The sequence below is a fragment of the Lonchura striata genome, chromosome 2, assembly GCF_046129695.1.
Source record: "Lonchura striata isolate bLonStr1 chromosome 2, bLonStr1.mat, whole genome shotgun sequence".
Taxonomy (NCBI): domain Eukaryota; kingdom Metazoa; phylum Chordata; class Aves; order Passeriformes; family Estrildidae; genus Lonchura; species Lonchura striata.
The window spans coordinates 95977254-96003726 of record NC_134604.1 but is presented as its reverse complement, the minus strand read 5'-3'; the positions used below and the strand labels follow the sequence as shown (position 1 = coordinate 96003726).

The following is a 26473-nucleotide window of genomic DNA, read 5'->3' as shown; positions in this document are numbered from 1 at the left end:
ATACAGTGTAAACAAAGCAAAAAGTATGGATTTTAATACACAGTTCATTGATTCTAAAAATTTGGCCCCAAAAATTCTGAATTTTTTTCATAGCGAAATAAGGTAAGGCAATTGCCCCAAATGCCCCAAATACTACTAGAAATCAGATAAGAAGTTCTTAGGTCCAGACAGTCTGTAGAACAAGAGTTTTTGTTAGATTCCTCTAGACTCAGAGTGGGACAAGTAAATAAACAGAAGCACTCAGAAAAGGGCAGTCTTTTAAACAGAAAACAAGGCAACTTTGGTATGGTCAGCTAAGGTATCAATGTGAACTTGCTTTTTGTTTGGATTTGGATTGCCATGTAGCTGTAAACTTGCAAATAACTTGTGACTGTTTATACAATTTTATAAGTATAATGTGTCTTTCAGACCCTCAGGATAAATTTTCAGCATAGTGCACAGCAGATTAGGTACACACACTGCTTAGCAGCTTTGAATAAAACAACCAAATTTTGACTCATGCATAAGGTTTTTCCTAGAGGTGAGTACCACACCTCTTATTTTTCTTATGCATATAGGCTCAAATTATTTTTTAAATATGAAAGTTGGAATGATATTTTAGATATGTACAATACATGTGCATAATGAAGCACAGAGTTAAGTGTCTGAAGACCTGTAAGTATGGCAGCAATAGAGACAATGCAGGATAAAAAAGTTTCCTGTACTGCAGCACTAATGATGGATTATTACAGGTCAAAAAGTATAACTAATCAGTAGCTATTTCCTTATTAGTATTTAAATTAGCCAATAAATGCATTGCTTGAAATTCACTTTTAGACCTTACATCTGTTGAACATAAGTCAATGTATTTCTAACGCAAATCTTGATATTTAGCCTGCTTAAAATGCTGAAATATGACAAATGGTCACGCAATTTTAGGAGGGTCCACTGAATTTGCATTTTGCATGACAGCTGTGATAACTTTTTAGGTAAATTTTCATCTTCTTTCTGCACATATCAAAAATGCCATTTCACACATACAACTAAGATTAATATTTAAAATGACATTGTCTCATTTCCCACTTTGAGGTCTCCCATGTTTTCTTCCAAATTATGAAAGGGATTTCTTTAGGTGTGACCTTGGCAAGCCATAGTGACAGCTGAGGGATACTATTCAGTTTTGGATTAGACTGTCAGCTGAATTTAAGGCTTCAGTTACTTGACCATTCCAATATATGCTGATTGTGATTGATTGCATAAATGGGGAGTTATAAAAGAAACTCTTTCCTATGTCTTCAAAGGCTTAAACATTTACTAATATCAGACTAAGTTTTAAACTGAATATGTATATGGTCCTAGAACCAAATGCATGACAACATTTTGCCAGACAAAGAGTTATGAAGAATGAAGTATGGAGAATTATGAAGAATATAAAACAGGGAAAAAAATTTAACCCCCCATTTTAATCCTCTGCACTTTTCTAAAAACTTTGAAGCATTTGCCAGTTGTTTATTTCATTTTTATTAAGTAAAATTCAAACTGTAAAAAATTGGCTGACATTAGAGCATAAACATTTATCATCTTTCAGCAGCCAAATTTTTTAATCTTTGCTTTGGAAGGATTTAAACACTTGCTATAAATGACATGCCATATAGTTAAAAGGAGTTTTATCAAGATTGAATTATATTCTGTGGAAAGCCAGGGCACTGGGAATTTTCCTCTGTCTGCTCTAGGGTGTCCTGACCCCCAGGGGGACACTGACTTTGACCCTCACTCATGAAGAAAACTTCCAAAGCCTCAAGGTAAACTAGAAACCACAAAAGTGTGAAATAGATTGTAGAGATTGTAGATAGTGTAGTCACATGGGTGAGAAATTTAGGCTTTAGGATTTTTAGTATGCTATAGATGGGTTCAAGATGGAGGATATAGGGTGTTGTCTCGAGTTCATTGTACTTCCTTCTTCTTCCTTCTTCTTCTTGGGTTTAGGTGGTATCTTGTAACTGGGTAGAAAAATCCACATTGCAGGTTTTTAGGGGTCAGTTATTGGGTTAGAAAGGAAAATAATTTAGGTGTCACTTCTTAATTGGGTAGTTTCGTTTTTTATTAGACTTAAAAGGCCTTGTAACACGAGATTGTTAGCCATTTTTGTGCGGTTTTTCCTGCAAGCAGAGTCTGGTGCAGACAGTGGGCTGAAGTTTTGTAAGCTAACAATAAACAGAAGCTAAAGACCGAAAAAGTTCAATGCATCTCTCGTTCCTGCCAAATAACTGCTCCAGGAGGGTCTCCCCTGCAAGGGGAGCCCCCAGGGAGTTTCTTAACTTGGGGCCCACAAACTCACAATATTCATCATGAAATCTCAATAAATTTAATTTCCTGGTTTTCTGATTTTAATTGTGTAAATCTAATCTAACATGAAAGTAGGTGTGCATTAACTCACTTCCAATACAACTTTTTTTTTCTCCTTGATATGAGGATCACCATGCACTCTTATTAATTCACCTATTTCTCTAACTTTTGTGCCAAAGTGCTACTAGGAACTCAAAGCCGACTGGTAAATCACCATCTCCAAAACATGTTACTGGATAATGAATCTCTGTATAGATACTCTTACTAAGAATAAGAAAGGAAACCTGACTATGAAAATTCTCTCAAGGGATTTTTCTACTAACAATGTTGACTCTACTCTGTGTTCTCTAGATGAGATTCAGAATTTAGGAAAAAAAAAATACAAACTAATACTGCGAGACCCACAAATTATGATTTGGCGTCTTTTTCCCCTGGTATATGTATGTGTGTTAAACATGACAAATATATACTGACTTCAGTTCCAGAGGATCCTGTCTGAAGGGAAGGTAAATTACTTTTCAGGTCATCCTCACTGATGATAGATTACTAGCTCAAAATATTACTCATTATCTCATGAAATGGCACTTTGGTTCTTTAATTCATCTAAGTCCTCTTGAAAAAATATTCAAATATTCACAGCCTATTCAAAAAGAGTTTTTGTTGAAGTTTCAAAGTAGTATTCAGTAGCACAGCAGATGCTTATGAGGAAGAAAAAGAAAATCTACCTTTTTCTGGTCTGGAAAGAAAAATATGTCTTTCTTGTTTTAAATTGGTTTGGAAATACTTGAGGACTCTGCTTAGACCAAAATGTGTTTGATGCCCATAAGACATGGTTGAGTCATGAGATCAGAGAGGGCCCTGAGACCTTTAGGCTCAGTTCTTTGCATTTTCTCTCATTTTCTCTCATATAATAATAAAACAATAACATGAGTATGTTACATGTGAAATTAATAATTAATCTGAGTTTACAAAAGTTTAACACTATGAATGCTATATGTTATTTTGTTTGCAATGACAGGTTACAAAAAATGGATCAATATATTTTTCCTGTGTGAAGGCAAGACAGAATTCTGAAAGGGCTATGCCTTGCATATAAGGATCACAGTGAGATGTGTTTTTTAGGATAAATCTGAAGGCTAAATTTGAGATGAGGAAGGATCATTGACAAAAACACCACAGATCAGCTGAAATATTTACGTAGACACATGGAACAAATTCGTCTAACTGTAATTAGACACTATTTGGGGAAGAGAGGAGTTACTGCCAAGGTAAACTTTCCAAAGAACAGATGGAAAACAACCACTTGAAGGCCCCAAGCAGTATATTTTTTACTTATGGGAATAGCACTATTCCTATGGATAGACAGGCTTCAGATATTTGACCATTCCAATATATGCTGATTGTGATTGATTGCATAAATGGGGAGTATATTTTTTACTTATGGGAATAGCACTATTCCTATGGATAGACAGGCTTCAGATATTTGACCATTCCAATATATGCTGATTGTGATTGATTGCATAAATGGGGAGTGATAAAAGAAACTCTTTCTTATGTCTTCAAAGACACGTCTTAAAACATTTACTAATATCAGACTACATTTTAAACTGAATATGTATATGGTCCTAGAACCAAATGCAAGAGGGTTAGTTCCTCCCTATCAATGTATGTTTTTATGAACTAATCATTTCTGGACCTTTAAAATCAAATTTAAGAATTTATATATAAACAGATGTCTTTGAACAGGAAATGTTTGGAATCTTCACATTTCACATGAATAGCTCTGTAACACACGGTGTTTCAGTATCACATGCACAGAGAAGTAAGTACAACCCATCAAATAAATTTCTGCTCTAGAAGGCACTGGAAAAGTATGGCTGGCTATACACAGGAACTGACTCTATTGTTATCAAGATTCAATAAGTAAATATAGTAACAGTAGGACAGAGTATTTGCATACATTTCCTGATAATATATTGAATATACCAATTCCTCCTATTTAAAAAATTATTTTCTACTATTTTACCACAAATTCCTAAAGATAATATATAACCAGGGCAATAATTAAATGTCTCATCAAAAATCAGTTTACATTCTGAGAGGTAAATGTGGTATTATTGTCTAGTATATTTTGCCAAGGAAGTTCTCAAAGCTCTCTTTAACTAGGCCATCTATTTTTTTACGAGCAGTACCTGGGGGTTATTGTACAAGAAGATTGGCAAACTGCAGCAGAATAACACAAAAGTAGGACTGAGAAATGGAGGATATGGAGCATGACTACCTCAGCTCTAAACAGGCAAGGATATGGCCTGTAGAAAAGTTTTAGGCTTTTTTTGTTTGTTTGTTTGTTTTTTAAGGACAACTGCCAATTTTGTTTCTCTCAAAAAAATGATGGTAAAAAAACCATCATAGTAGGACTTTGCTCATAACATCCTTCTATGATGTCCAAACATTGCTCTGTAGGATGTGCTGGTCACATTGTCTCATTCTGTCTTGATGTTGGTTTGGAATGGGCCTTCCAAGATCATCTAGTCCCACCTCCCTGCCTTAGGAAGGGACATCTGTCACTAGATCAGGTTACTTAAAATCTGGCTTTGAACACTTCCAGTGATGCAGCATTCACAACTTTTTTGGGAAACCTGTTCCAGTGTCTTATTACCTTAATTGTCTAATATTTCTTCCCAATGTCCAATCTAAATCTTTTAGTGAAAACTTTTGTCCCTTGTCCTATCACTACAAGTACTGGTATCAAGTCTTTCTTCAGTCTTTCTTATAATTTATTTTCCTATGTATATTCTCCCTAGAGCCTTCTTTTCTCCAGGCTCTCTCTCAGCCAGCTCTCTCAGTCTGTCTTCATAGGAGAGGCGCTCCAGCCCTCTGCTCATCTTCACCAACCTTCTCTAAGCCAGTCCTGAAAGGCCCACATCTTTCCTGTGCTGAGGACCCCAGAGCTGGATGCAGCACTCCAGGTGGGATCTGCCAAGTGCAGAGTAGTGGGGCAGATTCACCACCCTCATCCTGCTGGCCACGCTGCTTTAGGTGCAGCCCAGGACATGGTTGGCTTTCTGAGCTGCAAATTCACACTGCTGCCTCATGTCCAATTTTTAGTCTGCCAACTGGAAAGGATAAATTATATGTATTTGAATTATAAACAAATAAATAAAAAAGTATTCATTTATTGCTTGCTTAATATATGCTCTGTGATTTTGTGATGTCAAAATCAACTGAACTCTGGATTAGAAGCACTTTGCTACCTTTTACACACCAATATAATATACACTGAACACTCTATATTGGCAATATTTTTCACATTAGCACAACTAGTATCTTCCTTGACTTTACTAGAAATAATGAGGTATCCTGAACTATTAATTTCTTTCAAACATCTGGCATTAAGTTATCTTTGGATTCACAGAAAGACAATGTTTGTACTGTTTTTTAGGGCTAGGCCATTCTTTTCTTTAGGATTAAAATGCAGTTACATTTGTATTATTACTGTTGTATTGTTTCCTGCTTTGTTTTTTGATGCAAGTCTGATTAGGAAATTAAAGTAAGCTTGATTTCTAACCCATAACTATCTCAACCACTGAGATACAAGAGCCTAAAGAGCCAAAGTCCTTTACGCTCACAACAATGAAATGGCAACAGTACTATAAAACCATGTTAACTGAAGGACCTAAGTTAGTCACACTTAACTATGGGCAATGTAAGTGTGTTATTACAGACAAGTCCATCCAGTAGTTTGCTAAAAAGACACTTGCTGAAAAAGGAAGATTCCTCTCTTCTCCTCTTTCTCTTTCTTTCTATTTTCTCTGGAAGCTGGTTAGGAAAAAAAGGAGGTAAGGGAGAGAAAGATGCTCTGCCTCCCCTCTTGTGGAATTATAAGGCTGCAAGATCCACTAAAGCTGTAGAATATAACTTCATGCTGGTCTAAGGCAAGAATGTGATTATCATGGAGTCTTTTTTTGCTCATTCCAAATAAGCAAGCCAGCCCTTAGGGGTCAGGTGTTCCTTTGGATATTGAGCTTACTACTGTATTACAAAATCAGTTCGGTGTTCTCAGGTTTACTGAAATGTGTTCTTCATAAGGAAATGTTATAAAGAAAGTTTAATCGGTATAGAGAGATAATAATTTAAAAATAGAAGTGTGTATACATAGTCAAAAGAAAGCAAAAACAAAAAGAAAGCATTCAAAATAATTAAAAAATAACTGTGAAACACACAAACCTTGCCCCACAAACACCAATATTAAAAAAGAATTATAGAAAAGAAAACTAAAGATTCAGCTTTGGTTTTTCTTAAATAGCATTTTTAATTGAAAAATAAATGTCTTTTTTTACAATCAAGTGGTGAGGGGAAAAGCTCCAGAGCAAAATTACCACTTTACCAGCCTGCCTTTCACTAATCACTGTATCATTACTCTACTACTTCTCCTAGCCCTAAAATATTCATTATTTATCTCATTATTACATTTTGTTATTATACAGAAAGTAATAAAAAAGTTTCTTTAATGCAATATAAACAACTGTTTTTATAAAAATAATGATCTTTAGTAGTATTACCATCCAGCCTATTATATAGTGTGGTTGTTTTAGCAGTCAAATGTACCATTGAAAGATTACCAGCCAGAGTCAATAAAAAGTCAGTTCTATAACCTCATCAATAAGAGCTTATTACCACCTGGAATTTGAGCCTTGTGAACCAGCAGTATGCAATTCTGCATGGAAATTCACTAACAGGAACCAGCCTGTTGATGAAGAGCCTATTGTCATAAACTCTATTGTATGATTACTGCTTTCACTCAGATCACCTTTTTTAAGCAGCACAGTCTCAAAACTATTAACATACATTTTAAAAGAAGCATGAAAAAGTTTCATATCTCTCTCCAAAAAAACATTGTGGATTATTTTAAAAGAATCTGTATTATTCTCAGTATCATCACTGAAACTGAAATGCACATGATCAGTTTTCAGGTTTTTTCCTCAGCTAATTGATATGCAGCCAGCTAGGAAAAAATGGTAAAAGGCTGGAAGATATTCCCTGAGTCATCACAGAAGCTGTTCATATCATTATAGTTCATATATTGGAAATGATATTTAATTATCCTTAAAAAGTCCCCAGGACCAGAAGAAAACCTGAGTTCCTGAGTCCAGGTGCACATTCTAACCATTTCCAACCTCCAACACGGATCAAAACTGTGAAAAAAATTACTTATCTTTTCCCCTTCCTAAATCCCATGCCAACTGAATTGAAGTCCTAATGCTTTACTATAGATCCAGATCTGGATTAGTGGATGACTAGCAACAAAGTTATATCTCAGGAGTTAAAACTGAACATCATCTCTGTGTCTCAGTTTTTCTTCTGGGAAACAGATTAATGAGATTCTCCTATCTTACAAAGGCTTTGTGAAAATGCTTATTTGCAAATCTGTTATACACTGTAGGAAAGTACTGACACAGAAGAGATGAGACATGTCAAAGTATCTGTCTTCAAAACAGAACTTCAATAGCATGTGTTAAATAAAACATGAGAACTCATATTTAACAATGAGGAATATATCTACTGTTGAGAAGCTGCTCATTAAGAAGGCACTCTGATAAGAAGATAGAATTCCAATGGGAAAAGAAATGGCATGTAAACATGTGTTAAAAAACTGTACCACGAGACACAAACATAGCAAGAATGATTTTTTTTTCCACCTTTAGTAATTGACTTCATAGTCTTACAATGTTCACTTGTGCCTTCTGCATGTTTGCATGCATTTATGGGCTGTACCAGCTATAGTAAGGCACTGGGTAATCCACTACAAAACTATCTGAAGGTAGCAGAAAGAAGCGTGGATGAGAAGGTTTAAATACACAGATTAAAAATCCTTGACATTTTCAGGTTTTTTGTTCCTTAGTTTCATGTTGAGGCTTTTTTTGTAGACATGTAACTACTACCAGCAACATCCTTCTCCTTCTCTAACACAGTCACATTCTTTATAAAAGCAGGATTACAAGCTCCATAAATACCTAAACAGATATGCTTTCAGTGTCCAACTATTGAAGAAAAAGGAGGGCAAAAGTCATGTTCCTAGTACAGGACTGAAGGTTAAAGCAGACAACAGTAACACTTCCACCAAAGCTACTAAAGTCTGTCTTTCTGATCTCTTGCTCTGGATAACTAACTTACTAAATTCATATGAAGTTTTTCTAGCACAATGCAAATGTAATTTTTCTTAAAAGCTTCACAGTATCTGTGCTAAAAAGGTTGCTGTGCAAAGGCCCTTGATGTGCAAAACCTTTAGCAGCTTCCTTAGAACAGTTTCTCCAGTCTGTATTTTGGAGATTATCTACAATTTGAATAAAGCTAGCCACATTTTGTTTCCTTATTGCAACCTTTATCTGAATATTCTTACTCAGACCTTTGTCCATATGGACTTGAATTCCTGCAGGTCAATTTTGTCTTAAATCTGTGCTCTTAATTGTTCTCAATTGTTCTTAATCATGCTGTGTTCTTAATCTCACTGATAATGGTTTTCCCTACCCACCTTAAGCAAGGAGCAAAATCCAACCATACTATTTACATGTAAAATTAAACTTCAGAGGCAAAGGTGAAACAAAAGGTTGGTTGCACATTTCATTAGAGAACTTCCTATCCTCACCTGAACTTATACGCATTGCTTGGAGTCATCAGGATTCTCTCCTATTTCTAGTTTATCTAAAACAGCCTTTGAGCTTTCTCTTACTAATGGAAATTAGCTTGTCTAAGAGTAAAGCTAATTTTCTTTCACCGATTACAGCATTTTGATCTAACACAATGTTAGATGTCATGTCGCTGTTTTTGTAATAGACCAAATTTCAAGAGCTTAATAATTAACAGAAAGCCTTTACATTTTTGAACACTACATGATTATATTTTTGTAAAGAAAAATGCACAATGCCCTATCACACGTTGTGCTGGCAATTTAACTTCTGCAATATCAAATGCAAATGAAGCCTCTTAAGCAGCTGGCAGAAAATTTTGAACCACACAGCACTATTACCACAAACTACATTACACTGAATTTTTCCATCATGGAGTACTAAGACATTATTTGAACATGACTGATTAAAAAGTGCTACAGAAATGGCGACTTAAGATGTGCCTTGTAATCTTGTAAATAATGTTCTGAGAAGGAGCTTTGCTGTTTACAAAGATGTGATATATAAAAAGAAACTGTACTTAAGGAGGATTAGGTAGATCAGTGTCATGGTTTGACACAGAAAGAGAATTTTTCCAGAAGGAAGAGGTCAATTTAGATATTGACCAATTGAAGGTGAACACGCCTCTGAGAACACAGAGGGGTTGAAAGCAGAATTCCCAGGGGAACTCGCTCTCTTTGGTTCCGGTCAGCGTGCAGTGCAGACCTTCCCCCGCCCAGCCACGAGCTGGGTGGGGGAGTGGAAGCCCATGGCCTGAGAAAGGTAGGCCGAAAGCCCCAAGGGTGGTGAAAGGACTGGAACCGGGCTGGCCCCTGCAGATGGAAGGGTGGAAGAAATCTGGGATGTCTCCATTTCCCCCCCCAGAGTTCCTCTCCCGAGAGGGAGAGAGAAAGCCGCGAGGAAGGAGAAGCCGGGGGAGCTCCAAGGTGCCCAGTTGTGTGGGAGTTGCTGGATGTCCGGGCATCGAGCCATCCTGGGAGTTCGGACTTTTAACCCTTCCTTGAGAAATGAAAGCTTTGTGAATTTTCCTTTCCCCTCCTCGGTTTGAAAGAGAGGAAGAGGGACACCTTGGACCCTGGGATGTTGGAAGGAGGAATTCTGGATGGGAGGGGGACAAGGAGTGGCTTTTGGCTGGACTTTTCCGTGTTAGCCGCAACCTGAACCAAATCTTCTCCTTCAAGAGGGACTGTGTTTTGGGAGGATGCCAGTGAGTCAAGAGACCTGCTTCAGCTGGAAAAAAGACAAAAGTTGAGTGAACGGAGAAAAGGTTAGGGGGTTTGTGGTGGCACCCCCTTGCCCTGGAAAGGGAAGAGAAGAGAAGAAGATCTCTGTTCTTGAGCCCTCGGCCCCAGGGGAAAATGGGGGGGGACTGTGGTCCCAAACAATGAAAAACTGAACTGTTGTTTTCTCCCCTCTTGGCAGGGCATCCTTGAAAGGAAAAATCCTAAAAACAGTCTGTCCGTCCATGCATTTAGTGGTGAGAGCACTGTGCATGGAAAGGAGAAGGGTCACCATGGCAAACTTTTCTCCGGGCGGTGCCATGTGTGACATGGAAGCACAGGATGTGGAGCTGTGTTTCTTGGGGGGTCTGTGGCACAGGAGAGACTCTGTTCCCTCAATGGACTGAGTATCGATTTTTTGGAGGGTGGAAACCTGATTGGGGTCCAGATTGTGTCTCACTGTGGTTTGTTGGAGTTGGGTGGTGGGGGGAGGAATGTTTTGCAAGGTTTTCATTTGATCTTTGTGTGGTTTTTTTTCCCTTCTTTAGTTTTCTCTTTTCTTTAGTAGTAGTAGTTTAATAAAGGTTTTTTCCTGTTATTAAGCTTGGGCCTGCTTTGCTCTATTCTAGATTCCACTTCACAGCATTCAAGGGAGGGATCACATTTTCATGGGGGCACTGGCATTGTGCCAGTGTCAAACCATGACAATCAGGAAGCTTATCATAGTGGAAACAGGAGCCCTTCATCACCTAGTCACCTCTTAAACTTGGTCCTATTCAGTAGTGACTGAAAGTCATTGCTGCTTAGTGACATATGAAATGGGTTTGGGTTTTAGAGCAGATTGTAACTGGAACACATCCATATCATAAAAGGCAGAACCACAAATGTTTTTAATCTGCACTCACACTGACAATTTTCACAGATGTGACCTAAAGAGTGGATGTGCTTCAAGAGCTTAACTACTGTCTTAGCTGAAGAAACGGTCTCTTAAAGCTAGGATAAGAGCAGAATGGCAAGACAGGGTGGGAAAATTCTATTCTAGTCGCAGAGTACCTGTATTGGCTGAACAGCTTCTTCCTCAGAGGTGCTGGCTGAACATCTTTTATGATAAGAAAACCAGCCTAATATTAAACCTTGTAGATTTGAGATCTACACCGGTATACATTCAGAAAAGCAAGGTCAAGGAATGCACTATTAACATCAGACATCCATCTCCAGATTTTTAATTCTATTTTTTGGTTTTCAGACTCAGCCAACATTATGTCACATTCACAGTAGCTGGATAAGATCGGTGCTTATCTGCTGCTTCTGATCATGTGGCATCATTCTGCTTTGCTTATCTTTTAAATCGATGTTGCACTGTTACAAAGGACTACATGAGGTGAAAAGTCATTATAAATTAGGCTTATTTGGTATGCAGGATTGTTCCTTGGGAAAAAAAAAATAAGGATAGCTCATTAATTTTTTTCTCAAAGCAATAGGAATTTAACCTTTTTTTTTCTTCTCATATGATTAATAATGTTTATTTTGATTTTTAGTACAATTCAGAATTCTCAGAAGATTTATGGTACACTTTTAAGTTGTCCCTTTAGAATAGCTTTCCAAATAAAGATTCAAAGTATACAAACTCTGCAAAGTGATACGAAGATGTGAGAATTCAAAATAACAACCACTAAGAATTATATGTAAAAGAAGAAATATTGATTTCTGATGAAATTTAATAATACTGTGCTGTTTACCAGAAGTAAGATAGTTACTGTTCAGTATTGGAAAAACATTAAAAAAGCCCACAAAAGCCCACTCAACCTCTAGGAATCTAAGTTCAGGCCAGAATAGCTTGAAATAAATATTAAAATTAAATTTTAATTACTTTGTAATTAAAAATAGTAAGTCAACTTTAAGAGCTTAAAGGATTGTAAGTTTAAAACAATGACTTTAAAAAGTAAAAAAAAATTACTCTTTTTTCTCTTTGCTTTGTGAATGTGTTAGACTATGTTACTTTCATCAGAGCAAGACTTCCTATGAGTCTTTTGGGCATAGCTCAGTTTTCTGTCTCCTAAATATATTACATTTTCCAAAGTAATTTTTGTTCTGTTAATGCTTTTGAAAGCATTATTTTCATTTACTAATGAAGTGGTAGTAAATCTATTACTAAAAAGAGAGAAAGATGCCACAGGGGTCATTAAAAATAGTTTATATTAAATTGGAATGGTTTTCACTTAGATCTTTCATTTACATCATTCCAGAGTAGAATAAAGATAAAAAGTAGAGGATGTGATCAAGTTCACATGCTTAGTATATTAACTATTTAAACATGCACAAATTCATCAGAAAAAAAGTATGTAAGGATTTTGTTTTCATCATCTCATAATTGGGTAGTATAGAGATTAGGAGCCACTGCTTCATCCTGCACATGTTACTGATAAAATCTCTTTTACAACACTAGGAAATCTCATTAGGGAATAAATAAATTAGATGTTTTTCACAGAAGTCTGGAGCTGGCTTGGTGGAGCTTCTGCCCTTCTCTTCCTCTTTGAAACTGCTTTGTGAAGATATGTATTTATAGAAAATTCTTAATAATGATAACAGTTAAATGAATTTTAAAAAAATGGTTGAAAAGTGGTCTGACTTTCAGATAGTCCTACTAGATTGTACTCCAGCTGTCCTTCCTCTGTGAAGTAAGTATACTTTACATCTGCCTTGCTACATTTCAGTACAGGCTACATGTTGCCCCAGAGAGTTGTGTTGCAGAGGATTGCATATGCTTCAACAAGTCATAAATGTTCCTCATGCAAGGTTCCATTTCTTCAGATATCTAAGGTTTAATTACAGAGCTGCTTTTACTTTAAAAAAGATTATGGGATATTATTTCCTTGTAAGGAAAATCTACTTAAGATGTCATCAGCATCCTCAAAATTTGTCAATCACTATGGTAATAGAGAATCACAAAATGGTTCTGATTGAAAGGGAACTTCAAAGATCATCTAGTCCAGTCTCCCTGCGACATTGCTCCAAGCCCTGTACAACCTGACCCTGAATACTGCCAGTGATGGGAGAGCCACAGCTTCTCTGGGCAGCTTGGTCCAGTGTCTCACTGCCCCCATCACAAACAATTACTTTGTAATCAGAAACCTGCCCTCTTTCAGTTTAAAACCATTGCCTCTTTTCTTGTCTATACAGTCACTGGCAACAAGTCCCTCTCCACCTTTTCTATAGGCCCCCTTTATATATTGAAAGGCAGCAATAACCCTGGAACATTTCTCTCCCCAAGCTAAACAATCTCAGCTCCCCAAGCTCCCCAACCTCAGCTCTTCCAGCCTTTCTTCAGAGAAAAATGTTTCCAGACCTCTGATCATTTCTTTGGCTCTCCTCTGGACCTGGATACATTACTCCAGGTGGGGTCACACTAGAGAAGAGCAGAGGCATCTGGCTTCTGTTTGTTTCAGAGTTCCTTTGTTCCTCTACACTGACTTTTAAAGGTTGTATCTGATTTTGTTTCAAACATGATTTGACTTTAGTAAACAGATTTTCTTTTTTTTTTTTTTTGTTTTCTCCAGCATCTCACAGAATCACAGAATGATTGATGTTGGAAGGGACCTCAGGAGGCTACCTTGCCCAAGCCTGCTGCTTAAACAGGGACATTTGGAGCCCTAGACCATCTCCACATTCCTCACCCCTATGGCAACCTGTGTTAGTGTGTGATCATTCTCAGAGTAAAAAAGTTTTCCCTGATGTTCAGAGGAAACCTCACATGTTTCAATATGTACCCATTTCTTCTTGCCACTGGGAACAAATGAGAAGAGCCTGAGCCTATTATCTTTGCACCCTTCCTTCAGGTATTTATATAGGACAATAAGATACTCTCTTCTCCAGGCTTCAATCCCCACTCTCCCAGGTTTTTCTCTTAAAAAATGCTCTAATCATTCTTATAACCCTTTGCAGGACACTGTTCAGTAGCTCTCTATCCCTCTGGTACTGGGAATATATTGAGCCATACTCTTCCTATAAAATTCTATAAAACCTTTTCAGATATTTAAAATGAAAGTCAAATATAAGATGTTTTGAGATTTATTTCCCTTCCCTTCCCTTCCCTTCCCTTCCCTTCCAACATCGGATGACTTGTAATATATACTTATAGTATTAACTTGATCCTAAAACAGGTCAAAAGATCATGGGAGAGAGGCAGTTAAGGTTTTTCAGCTTGCAGGACATTCATATAATAAAGACATCCAGACAAGGCCCCCACTTTACAGTTATCCATCCTGTGACAGATTACAATTTCCGAGACATTTTTACATCTAAGCCTTCCAGTTGGGATTATCAGGAAGAAAACCTGATATGTAGTTCTGCTGCTGCTAACAAAATAATAACCAGCCATTTGCAAAAGTGGTGTTGGATTAGTGTCTTCACACAGCCTGCATGCAAGTCTACAGGGGGCTCCAAAACTCTTTGCAGTGATCTGTTTTGGATTAAATTACTGTAATGCAATCTACATCAAAAACACTTTCTAAGCATATCCATTTTTCTTCCTATACTCAATCAGGAATGAAGGAATGAAAGAAGGGAATAGAGGAAGGAAGAAAAGGATGATAGTGCATTCATTAATTCATTCATCATTTCTTTTTCCATTTTTAGACTGTAAGATTATTTCATCTGCTCTCATGTGAATTACAATTAATAGCATTAATAAGGTGCTTAGCCTACATTGAAAGAAAATTAATGTTATTAGCCAGAGAATAATTCTCTAAGGCATGTCACATGCAGTGACATTATAACTGTGAATGCTTTCAACATTAAATTCTCTTATACACACATCAGTATGAAAAAGCAATAGTCATACATGGTCCCAAAGCTTATCAAGAGGCTTTGTATTTTGGATTTTTGACGTGAACTGTAATCATACTCTTCAGTATTGGTTTAACAAGTCACAAGCATGAAATATTAAAAGAAGTATTTTATTCATTCATCTTTTGGGCTTTTCTCTTCCTAGTAGGACGATTGCCTTTCAATTGAATAATTGTCCAATTTGCTATTGATTCTCAATAAATAAACAAATGAAAATTGAACTGTTTTGTATTTAGAATTTTGAGTCTTGAGTGGACTTTTTCCATCTTACAAGAAAAGCTTTTTTTTCTCTCTTGAAAATGGCACCTAAAGTCTTTCTGATTCCATCTGATCTCTCAAATGAGGAATAATATTTCAGTTGCATTCCATTGTTCAATCTTTATGTCATCTTCATCACTGGTACCTGGTAGTACTTCTGCTTGCAACTTCTACTCCCTTTCTACTCCATTTTTTTTTTTAAGTCATTCACAAGGGTCTTCCACAACATGTCTCAGTCAGCAGAAAGCACTGTAAATTTCTTTTAGAACTCAGTGAAAGTTAGTGTATTCTTCCTACTAAAGGTCAAAGATTTATTATGTTGTTCTATTATGTAGTTTTGAACACACTCATATTTTCTTCATATGCTGTGTTGTCTTAGAAAGTCTTGCAGCATAGTGTTGTATATGGGCTATATTGTTCTTACTGCTTTTGCAAGTTACATTCATTTATGCGTAAATACTAATTTCTGTCAAGTGGATGATAAAACTTCCCTTTCTGAAAAGCTCACAGTATTCACTTTTTCATCTTTTCTAGACAATTTTTTAAAGATTTTTTTACTGTAGCATCTTCAGAGGCATTTCCAAGAACATATTGGTTACTGATATCAGCAGTACAGTGAATCAATCTACTTTCTCTGACATAGCTGATGCATTAAAATTGGACTTTTCAGTGGAGGTTAATGGAAATAAGTACTCCCTTCAACTGAAAAAAAGAAAAGCTATAATATTTTTCCAGAGTCATTTCAAGATGACAGGCATGACTTTTATTATTTTTTTATCATGCTAATAATGGAGGAGAAAGTATCAGAGGAACTAAACACATTTTCTACATCCTGGAGGAAATTTGCCATCTCTCATCAACAAGATCTCACAATACATAACCAAAACTGGAAAAAATCAAACCAACTGAAAAAAAAAAAAAACCCAAACAAAAAAAACAACTCTGTTACTTTTATACTAGTAAATAACAGTTGTGGATCTGTGCATCTGTTTCCTGATTAAGCTAGCTCTACTGTCCCTGATGCTCCTGTAATGAACAGGAAATACCTGAGGAATCTTGTGTATCTTCTCTAAATTTGTTCTTATTTCCCGTATTATCTCCATTAAACTTGTATGTCTGATTTAGCCCAAGCTTTTTAAATAGCATGCTTCTGTCCTACAGTTGGTTTATTTGACACATCTCCTAAAAGCCTGTGGTCATTCTGGAAAAGAGCAGTGTTTTTCAACCTGTTACAACCTCTGCATCACTAAATAACCTGAAACAGCAGCATGTCAGCTACCCCATTTTCCAACTTGCTGCTAAACCCTAGAGACGCTCTCTGGGACAGCAAGGAAACAGCAAAATGTAATAGCAGCAGCAAATAACCAATTAGACTGGAATAAGGTAAATATTGCACAACAGAAAAATAAACAGGAAATCAAACACAGAGAGTAAAACCAGCTAGTGCTCAGTAGATTGCGACAATGTAGATGCAAACAAAAATCATAACACATGTATTCTTTTATCTAATGCAAGTACCCAATTGACAAAATGTTGGCGGCCACTGATAGACATGGTAAAGATTCAGGGTTGATAGAACTGGAATAAAACAAAACCTGCTGTCTCTTTACAAAACACAATTTACAAAAGACTATTGTTCTGTTATGTCCTACATTAAACCCTTCTTAAGCACATTACAGTTTCCCACAACAGTTCTCCCCATTCCTGTAAATACTGCAATAAGTACATTACAAATCACTAAGTATGCTGTGCTGCCTTTTGCCCACTGTTTCTGCAACTAGAATTCTTGATGCAAAATATGCAAAGAATACATCTTCAACTGCACATGCTGTCATAACTTATGTATGCACTAAAGCTAAATATCTGTTTATAGCAACTTAGTCAGAAAGCTTTCTTGAAGAAAGCCAATTTGCATTGAGTTGTACTGAGAAGAGAATCAGCTTGGGGTATACAGGAAGGAGGACCATAAAGTCATCTTTAGCACTTACAATACTGCTGTTCTACCATATGATTATTTACAAATGTGAACTGTCACTTGTTTTCCCAGGTGATTATCTGTCGAATCAGAGAAAAACTTCTATACATCCAGAGATACAGGAAGCCTGTTGAAAGATTTAAGGACAAATTCCTCTCCAGCCTCAGAGAGAATGGAAGGCTCTGAAAGGAAAATTCTTTTTTTTTGGACTATTCTTCATAAACAGAAGTGGACCTCATCTTAATTTCAGTGATTCAGAGAACTCACTGAAATAATTAGCAAATTAGTTTTGCCAACACTGCATATTATAGACCTAATTTGAAAATATTTTGATTCTGATATAATATGGTAACTTTTAAAATAATAGATTGTTTTATAAAGATAATCTGAATATGCCAGATGTACTCAGAAGCTCAGAGGGTTAGATTTAACTACTCAGCTTCAAAAGTCCACAGTCAGATGTCCACATCTCTGCTAAGTCCATACTGTATAGACCACCTTCACAGTCAAAGAAGGGACCTGCTTTTGTGGGACACAATAAATTTGGCGATGAAGTAGATATTGCAAAATCTCATATTATTGTGCTTTCTAAATTACTATTTCTTTCCTCTTAGTAGAAAGGACAAGTATGACAGATATACTATAGACACAAATTGCTGGTCTCAATTTGGTGAACATGAACACAAGTCATCAAGAATTCCTTCCACTGCTGTTAGAAGCATATGCAACATACCTACACTCCAGTCCATTTCCTCCACTGCATCACCATATAAGCCATGCTTGCTCTTTCCTTTGAAATTTTCTGAAGCATATAGAGCAGTATGGACATGAAGATAAGACAGGAAGAGAAGAAATGGTGTATCAGTGTTCCTGGAAAACAAAATAAAACCAAAAACCCTTAGTGTATTTTATAAGAAGATTTCTACAGATAAATCTTTCTTCATTAGAGTTTAAAAAAAAAAAGGGTCCCTGTCCACTCTCAAAAAAAAAAAAAAACACCAAAAAAACACCAAAACAAAACAAAAAAAGGTAATTGATTACAGCATAATTCTGAATAAACACAGACTCAGTAAAAATGCCACTCTTTTACTGAATTGACAGCAAAAATAAATTGCAAAATCCATCTAAATACTATTTGTGATATATATCGAAAAAGGACTTGTTTAAAGGCAGGAATCTAGCAGTTTCTGAATCCAAATACCTCTCCACATTTTACAAGTATATTTTTAAAAACCTGAATACAATTTCTGTTCAAAAACATACCCTCAGCACTACATATCCATGAGAAACACAATTTCTTTCCTCACAAAGTCATATGGAAGCTGATCAACTAAACTGTTATGGGGATCTGGGTCTTTATTCTGGAATAAGGTATATGACCAAATCTCTTTTCTTTTAAAGCTCTGTATGTGCATACATGTGACTCTACATAACCTGAAAGTCACACTAACATAAACATTTTTGTTCTCAGAGTAATGAACAGTTTCCATTGTCTTCTATTTTCTAAACAGATTCAAAAGAAAGAGTGCAATAAATAGATTCTGTAAGTTTTGTAGTTCATGTGATCTGTCAACACGATATTTATGATCAATTCCAGCAGGCTGTGAAAGCACAGCTCAAACAAGTACTTCTCCTTATGCATTATTTATACTACTTTACTTAAAATTGTGCCATACTAGCCAAATTTACTGCTATATGCTCTAACAGCACTTGCAGTACATTATATATATTGTAAATATCAGCTGAACCACAAAAGCACTACCCACAAAACTTGTCTGGATGTCACCTTAAAGCACCCAGCTAATTGCAGACTACTTTTAGTTTATCATATTTTCCCTCACCAAGCTGTAGTAGATAACACCTGTGATTCACATCAACCTCAAACAAGAGACCATATATTTCCTCAAGCAGTTGGTTCATCCACCCTTTAAAGAGGAGAGCCCCAAGACAGGCATGCTCATAAAAAAACACTTATTTAACAAAAAAATCCTAACATTTAGAACTTGAAAACAAAGGGGTTTTTAGTAGAAGATACTAATCTGATATCAATGCTTTCCTCTTAAAAAAGATAAATTTAATCTAGTATATTTATGATCCATTTTTCCTCTCTCCTTGGTTGAATCTGTTTTTTCACAAGTTGCATGGTTAAAGCTTTTTTCTACTGGCATATGCAGTAGTAGATAAACACAGAATGGGAAATTTTTATTCATATTACTCACCTGATAAGTGTGTTTCTGTTTCTGATAGAGATTTTTTCTTCATTAAAAAATTCTCATTTTTTAGGAAACCCAGAAGAAAAACAACATTCCTCATATGGAAAATTAATAAAAAATATTTTAATTCTCTTACAAACATTTGTGCATCAATCCTGTATTACTTTTTAATATAAAGTACTGACCCAAAAAACTTAAGACATGTTTTACATAAAAGATACACTTTCTACTTAGTTTGTTGTTATCTGAAAGGTCATATATGTGAGAAATTCTCACAATTTTAGCAGCAAATAATAAGAGATCCCTGAATCAATTAAAAAGGCTGAAAATGTCACCAATTGATGTAAAAAAAGACATATACTTAAATGTTACTTTATTTATATATATATATAGATAGATAGATAGATAGATAGATAGATATGTAAATATAATACTGACCTTTCACTAGAGAACTTTACTGCAAGGCAGATGATTTTTGGTTTACAACTTGCATTTTTTAATGCCTGGGATTATTGTAGATTTATTGCTTAAACAGAGTTCACTGAATTGACATTAATATACAAATTCTAGGGTAAAACGCCACAAAAATTTCTTTTGTACTTTTAGTATTGCAGGCTATATTTAGTTTTCATGCAAACTACCTTGTTCTAATGCCATAGAGACACTGCATTCTCATAACTGCCTACTTGCTTTGCTGAAAGTATCAATAGCTTCCATTACAAATGTTAAATTCAAGACATAATAATTCAAGTTTATTTTGTTTCTTGAACTTAGAAAGATATAACTTTCATGAAGAGCCATCAGATCAATGACTGATATGGAAGGGCACTACATCATTCTCTTTTTTCCAAGTAAAATTGACAGCTTTTGATTGACAGCTTGCTGTTGGTGGAAAAGTGTCTCACCTATTAATACTCTATGAAAGATCAGAGGCAGCTATTTATCTTCTGCCAAAACACCTTGAGGAGAATCATGACTAAATACCTTTACTCTGACCTTGAAAATGGAATAACAATACCAGCTAGTAGGCAGGAGAGAAATTTGACAATGACAGCTTAACATCCTGAACAACTTCAAAAAACAGCTCTTTCAAAAATGCATTTCCACTATCTTTTATACAGCCCAAACACAGAGAATCTCCTTTTCAAAAGATTTGAGATTTTTTATCATTACATGAGTCACACAGTTTTTTCAATTTATTGAGTAGCTAGAGAGATTACATACATCTGACATAAGATATTCTTCAGGGTGTTTTTAATGGATCTTGAAAACATCTTAAAGCATCACATTGCTGGTGACTCGTCTGCATTGCAAAGTACTGGGTTCCTCTTTTTTCTTTATACTATTCAAGGATTCAGCTCAGGTTTGAGCTGTAAAAACAGCTTTAAAGTGCGTGAGAGAGCAATTAAAACTAATCTGACTTTGTGCTTCAAACACAAGTCTTTTAACTTTTTTCCTGCAAAACAGCTCTAAATGCTTGCTGCTTTGAAAACTCCTTGGGCAATCATTTGCTTTTCCATGCAGTTCAGTGCCACAGTTGACACATTGCAGAGAAGGAACACCACCCAGAGGTGCTGGGACAAGCCCAAGAGTTTGGCCCATAAGAATTTAATGAATTTCAACGAAGCCAGGTGCAAAGGTCTGAACCTGAGTCATGTCAATCCCAAGCACAAAAAAATTGCAGACTGGATGAAGAATAGATTGGGAGCAGATCTGAGAAAGATTTGGGGGTGTTGGTTGACAAGAAGCTCCATATTAGCTGGCAAAATATGAGCTTGCAGCCCATAAAGCCAACTGTATCCCAGGTCTCAACAAAACCAGCATGACCAGCAGGTAATCCGTGAAGACTTCCAGGGATGGGGCATCTGCAACTGCTCTACCTGTTCCAGTGCTTCACAGCCCTTGGAGTAATAAATTTCTTCATAACACCTCATCTAAACCTGACCCCTTTCAGTTTAAAAACTATCACCTGTCACTGTCTGTCCTTATGAAAATTCCCTCTCCCTCCTTTTAAAAGCCTCCTCAAGGTACTGGAAGGCTGCAATGAAGTCTCTCTTGAGCCTTCTCTTCTCCATGCTGAACAACTTCAGCTTTTTCAGCCTGTCCTCACAGGAAAGGAGTTTCATCCCATTGATCATCTTCTTGATTCTCCTCTGGACCCACTGTAAGAGGTCCACATCTTTCTTGTGCTGAGAACCTCACACCTAGATGCTTCACTCTAGGTGAAGCAACACTGTGTCAACACAAGGAGATAGAAACATTTCCTTTCCAGTAATTTTCCTTTTACTAAAAAAAGTTCTTATTCAGTATCCCCCCCAGCGAATAAATTAATTAGTGCTTATTCCCCATGGATTGGATGCCTCCTCTACTTCCAGATTAGATCACCAGTAGGACACTGCTCTTTGTGATAGCAGTGTAATGCACTTCATTAAATCTTCTTGTTCCTGCAGGAGGAAAAGCCAAATTTTGGCTTAGTTGTACCAAAGCAGGACTGTTCTACATTATGGATTTTTTTTTGTTCTGACTTCTAACAGTGCTAAAATTCTTGTTAGTCTGAAGGAATTTATGAATGAATGTTTCTGTCCTGTCTTTTAAAATACACAACTTCAAACACAGATGTCATATTTTCATTTTTTTTCAAAATCAGAAAGAGAACTCCAGACCACTGAGGGATAACTTATAAGAACCATAAATGGTGTTGAAAATGTAACAGAGAGAGGGGGAAAAATGTAAATATATAGAAAATCTGACTCCTTCTAGTAGATATTAAAAGTAGAACTTGCAGATACCACTGTATCATTTTTTTATATAATTCTTTATTGCCAATAGACAGGATGCTTCTACTTTTCCAATTTCATGCCTTCATTGCTTCCTTTAAATACATAAGGTAAACAATTCACATATGTGTTTTTATTTCCTTTCTAGATAACCTTTTATTTTCCCTCTCCTAAAGAATATTTGGGAGCATGGAGAAAAAAAAAAAATCTAGCACTCATTACTAAATGCACTCATCCACAAAGCTTTGGAGTCCAGTATACAGATCAACTTCTGTTTCAGAAGTGTTCCACTGACCAGTCTGCCACTCACTGTAGAACTAGTGAGGACCCTAATCATTCTTAAATAATCTAAAGATTTGGTAAAGCCCTATATAAACCCACACCTTCTTCCTCTTACCTTCTCGTTCAAAAGGCATAATCAGAGGTCTGAGAGAAAAGGCATGAAGATCCAGTAGAGTTGCTACTGATTATAAGTTACTAAATTTTTTAATATACGTGCACATATAATTATATGTATACAGAGATACACAAATTCTTCTCTATAGTTTTTATTTTGCTGTAAACTATAAGGAAAATTCTTGTAGGATTCATAAAAACATTGGATTTGAGAACTGTAATTCCAGTACAACATGAGAACTGCTAGATCTTAAGACCTGGTGATATGTGGAAAAACTCTAAACCAGTCTGCTACAGTAGATAACAGGTGTTGCAACAGTGATTCAAGGACTAAAATAGAATAGATAAAGAGGAAATGTATAATCTATTCACTGTTATAAAATTTTGAACATTATGCTTATGCAATCTATGACTGGTAAAACTAGGCAAGAAGATTCTCCAAATTTACCTTCACCACAGCTTTTAAATATAATCATGTTAGTATTTAAATACTGCTTTCCAGAAACTAGATTTCATTAGACTTAAAAAAAAATATTATTACTTGTGATCAGGTATAGAAATTTCTCAGAGCGGTATTCTGTATCACAGAGGGGTATTTTTATGTTGTTAATTTCTGATACACTAGAAAACAGACCATGGCATATTGCAACATTGGATTTTCTGTGCAGCTGGTTATTGAAAGGCTGAAGATGTATGAGTGACAACCACATTGAATTTAACATGAAACAAGTAGCATCCATTTGACATTCAAATACATTGTAATAGCAAGAGAGCATTCTGTTAGGTTTTCGAGATGTAAACACACTTCCTCTCAGGAAAAAGCAATTAGAATTAACATACACAGAGCTGACCTGCCCCCTTACAATTAGGATAAGCAACTAAACTACTACCTGTTTTCACACACCAGATCTGACACTTGTAATTGCATACATTCTTCTTCAGTGCCATTTTTGGGCATTGAATTTTGTATTTGCTTTATTTTAGTCTATTAAAATAACAAACAAAAATTGTAATATGCATGCACTGGACTAAGGAAGGTAAAATACAATACCACCTTTCCAAAAGCCAGACCAAAGTAAGCACAACAGCATGTAGCTGTACACTATGAAGACATGATAAGACTTTAAAAATACAAATTCTAATTATTATTTTGTGGCCTCTGTGCCCAAACAGCCTCCAGCCACCACAGCACCCACCACTCTTTCTCTGTCCACAGAGAGCAGGTCCAGCAGGGCCCCTCCCCAGGCTGGTTCACTCACCAGCTATGTCAGGAAGTTGTCTTCCATACACTCCAAGAACCACTTAAACAGTTTCCTGTACTTGCACTGCATTTCCAGCTCTGGTAAGCTGAAGTCCCCTACATGAACAAAGGCCAGGACTTCTGAGATTCTCCCAGCTGCTTACAGGATATTCTGTCTTCCTCTTCATCCTGTCTGGTTGGTTCATGACATACTCCCACCTTGGTATCTACTTTGTTGGCCTGTCCCCTGATCCTTACCCATAAACACTCAAACTTATCACTACCATCATTAAGCTTTGGATAATCAAAACACCCCTTAACATAAAGGTCTACCCCATTGCCTCTCCTTCTTTGCCCATTCCTTCTGAAGAATTTGATGTTTATACAAGTAATAAAACTGAAAATTATTGAGAAACAGCTAGAAAAGAGAAAGTCTGGAAGTCCATCACCTAAACTCTGAAGAACTTCTAGAGGTAATAAAGAAAATAGGGGAATAAACTTACATAGATTAAACTCGGGAAAATTAATATATATTCATATACATTGCATATAAATATAGTATAAAAAAACTTTACAGGAAATACCAGTGCTGGTGAATATTGGACCTTCATCACATATTTATTGCAAAGTTATTTAACCAACTAAAATACGCATGATATCTGATGATCTTTAGTTTGGTGATGAAATGTGTATTCAGAACCAGGTAAAGTGAAAGCTTGAATTCTTTAACTTCAGGATTGTTTGTACTTGGGTATAATTGTAGACAAGTATTAACAGTGTACATGACTGAGTTTCCTGCTTAATATCTCAGCTAAAGAAAAGGAGACTGTGTGACAAATTCAGTGTTCAAACATGTGGTTAAAGGGCTGAAAAAACTGGAATTACAAGAATGCTGTTAAGCACTGTGACTTTCAAAACCTTGTGACCCTTCACTTCTGCATCCTGGTTAGCTCTTAGTGGCCATTCACCTACAAATGGCCAAAGTTAGTGGATTAGTCACAAAAGCAATGGTCTACTGGTGCTCTGGAGTTAATAGGTATGAACTCTATCATGCCAGAACTAGTGTGTCAAAGCAAATATTGGTTTTGTTGCTCACACTAATACATGGGGCAGATCAGTTCAGTGAATATTAATCCAATTAGTCATATCCCCAGGAGTAAGGTTTATGGTCATATACTTTGCATGTGCATTCATTAAAGGGCACAGTTAAGATTGCTTAAATGCTCTAATTGCTTCTCAATACTTTAACATGTTTGGATATTCTCTAACATAACATTGACTATGAAGAGTCTGGGTTATAATTCTCACTGTAATTGCAGCACTCCTGTTACAAAGTTTGTTGTAAATTATGAATATGTGCTATTAACCTCAACTTCAATTTAACATCAGTGTTGTCTGAAAACTACACTGACATCTGGGGCCAAGTGCCTAAATGATGTAAGGCCACTTACCTCTAGCTGGGTCAACAAAGCTATGCTGACTTAGATTATACATTATTTTGTCAGCTCTAAACACTGGGGTCAAACAACAACACTAATCTACATGGTAACACTGTGCACATTATACATAGTAATATAGTTAAAAGAGTTACTAGCTTTCTATCATTGATTTCCATCTTGAACTCACCTATTTTGAGGCAGCCATTTGATTGTCATGGCGTTGAAATTAGCAAAACATTCATAGATACCCAAAACAGTATCACTACAGGCACTTTATATACTTGTAAATAGTGGAAGAATATACCAACATATAGTTAATGTAATTGAGAGTCTTTTGAAATCACCACATGTTTGGTCACTAAGCATGTAATCTCTCAATAATTTTCAAATGTGTTTGTTCTTGTGTTTGTAATAACAAAGTACTTCACTGTTAAATTAGTTACAATGTAACTGAGAAGACATCTTTATCCCCATCACCAGTAGGAAATAAAGATGGTTTAGTTAATTTATAAATACTTATAAAAATGTTGATTGTTGGGAAGACTTACTCATTTAAGGAAATTTGTTATAAAAACCATTTTTCAGTATATTGTGTAGAAAAGAAACAGCCACATCAAATATTCATAAGGATGGAAATGATAAAAAATTGCAGTATGATTTTAGATAAATATTTTTTCTTGCTAATAGCTAGAAGCAGCTGCACTGTACAGTCATAAAGTCTACAAAATGTAGCTGCAGATTCATGGCATGTGTTTTCATCCAGCAATGACACCATTTGCATGCATTCACAGAAACTAATGCTGCATACTTTAAAGACTAGTAATTCAGGGACGTAGAATAGAAATTCAGGATAATAGTAATTCAATATCTTAGAATATGATTTTACCTTGATTTAGTATTTTTTTAAATGCTGCAAATTGTGTCAAAAGTAGTGGAGAAAAATACATACACATATTTTTTCCAGAAGTCAAATTGATTATTTTTTTAATGTAAATATATTTATTTCTATTTTAGAATATACAGATTTATACTTTTTTGACTTAATCCCACTAAGACCCCTTTGATGACAATTATGGCAAAGTAATTAACTTAGCAAAAA

The 26473-nt window shown here is 35.9% G+C and overlaps 1 protein-coding gene across 1 annotated transcript in view; it reads right to left on the bottom strand.

Annotated features, from left to right (window-relative positions):
• STS (steroid sulfatase) overlaps positions 1-26473 on the bottom strand; it is a 107112-nt gene that overhangs the window by 44916 nt on the left and 35723 nt on the right. The window contains exon 7 of the mRNA XM_077781587.1: positions 18043-18179. Within this exon, the coding sequence (XP_077637713.1) occupies positions 18043-18179 (137 nt within the window). The remainder of the gene's footprint in view (positions 1-18042; positions 18180-26473) is intronic.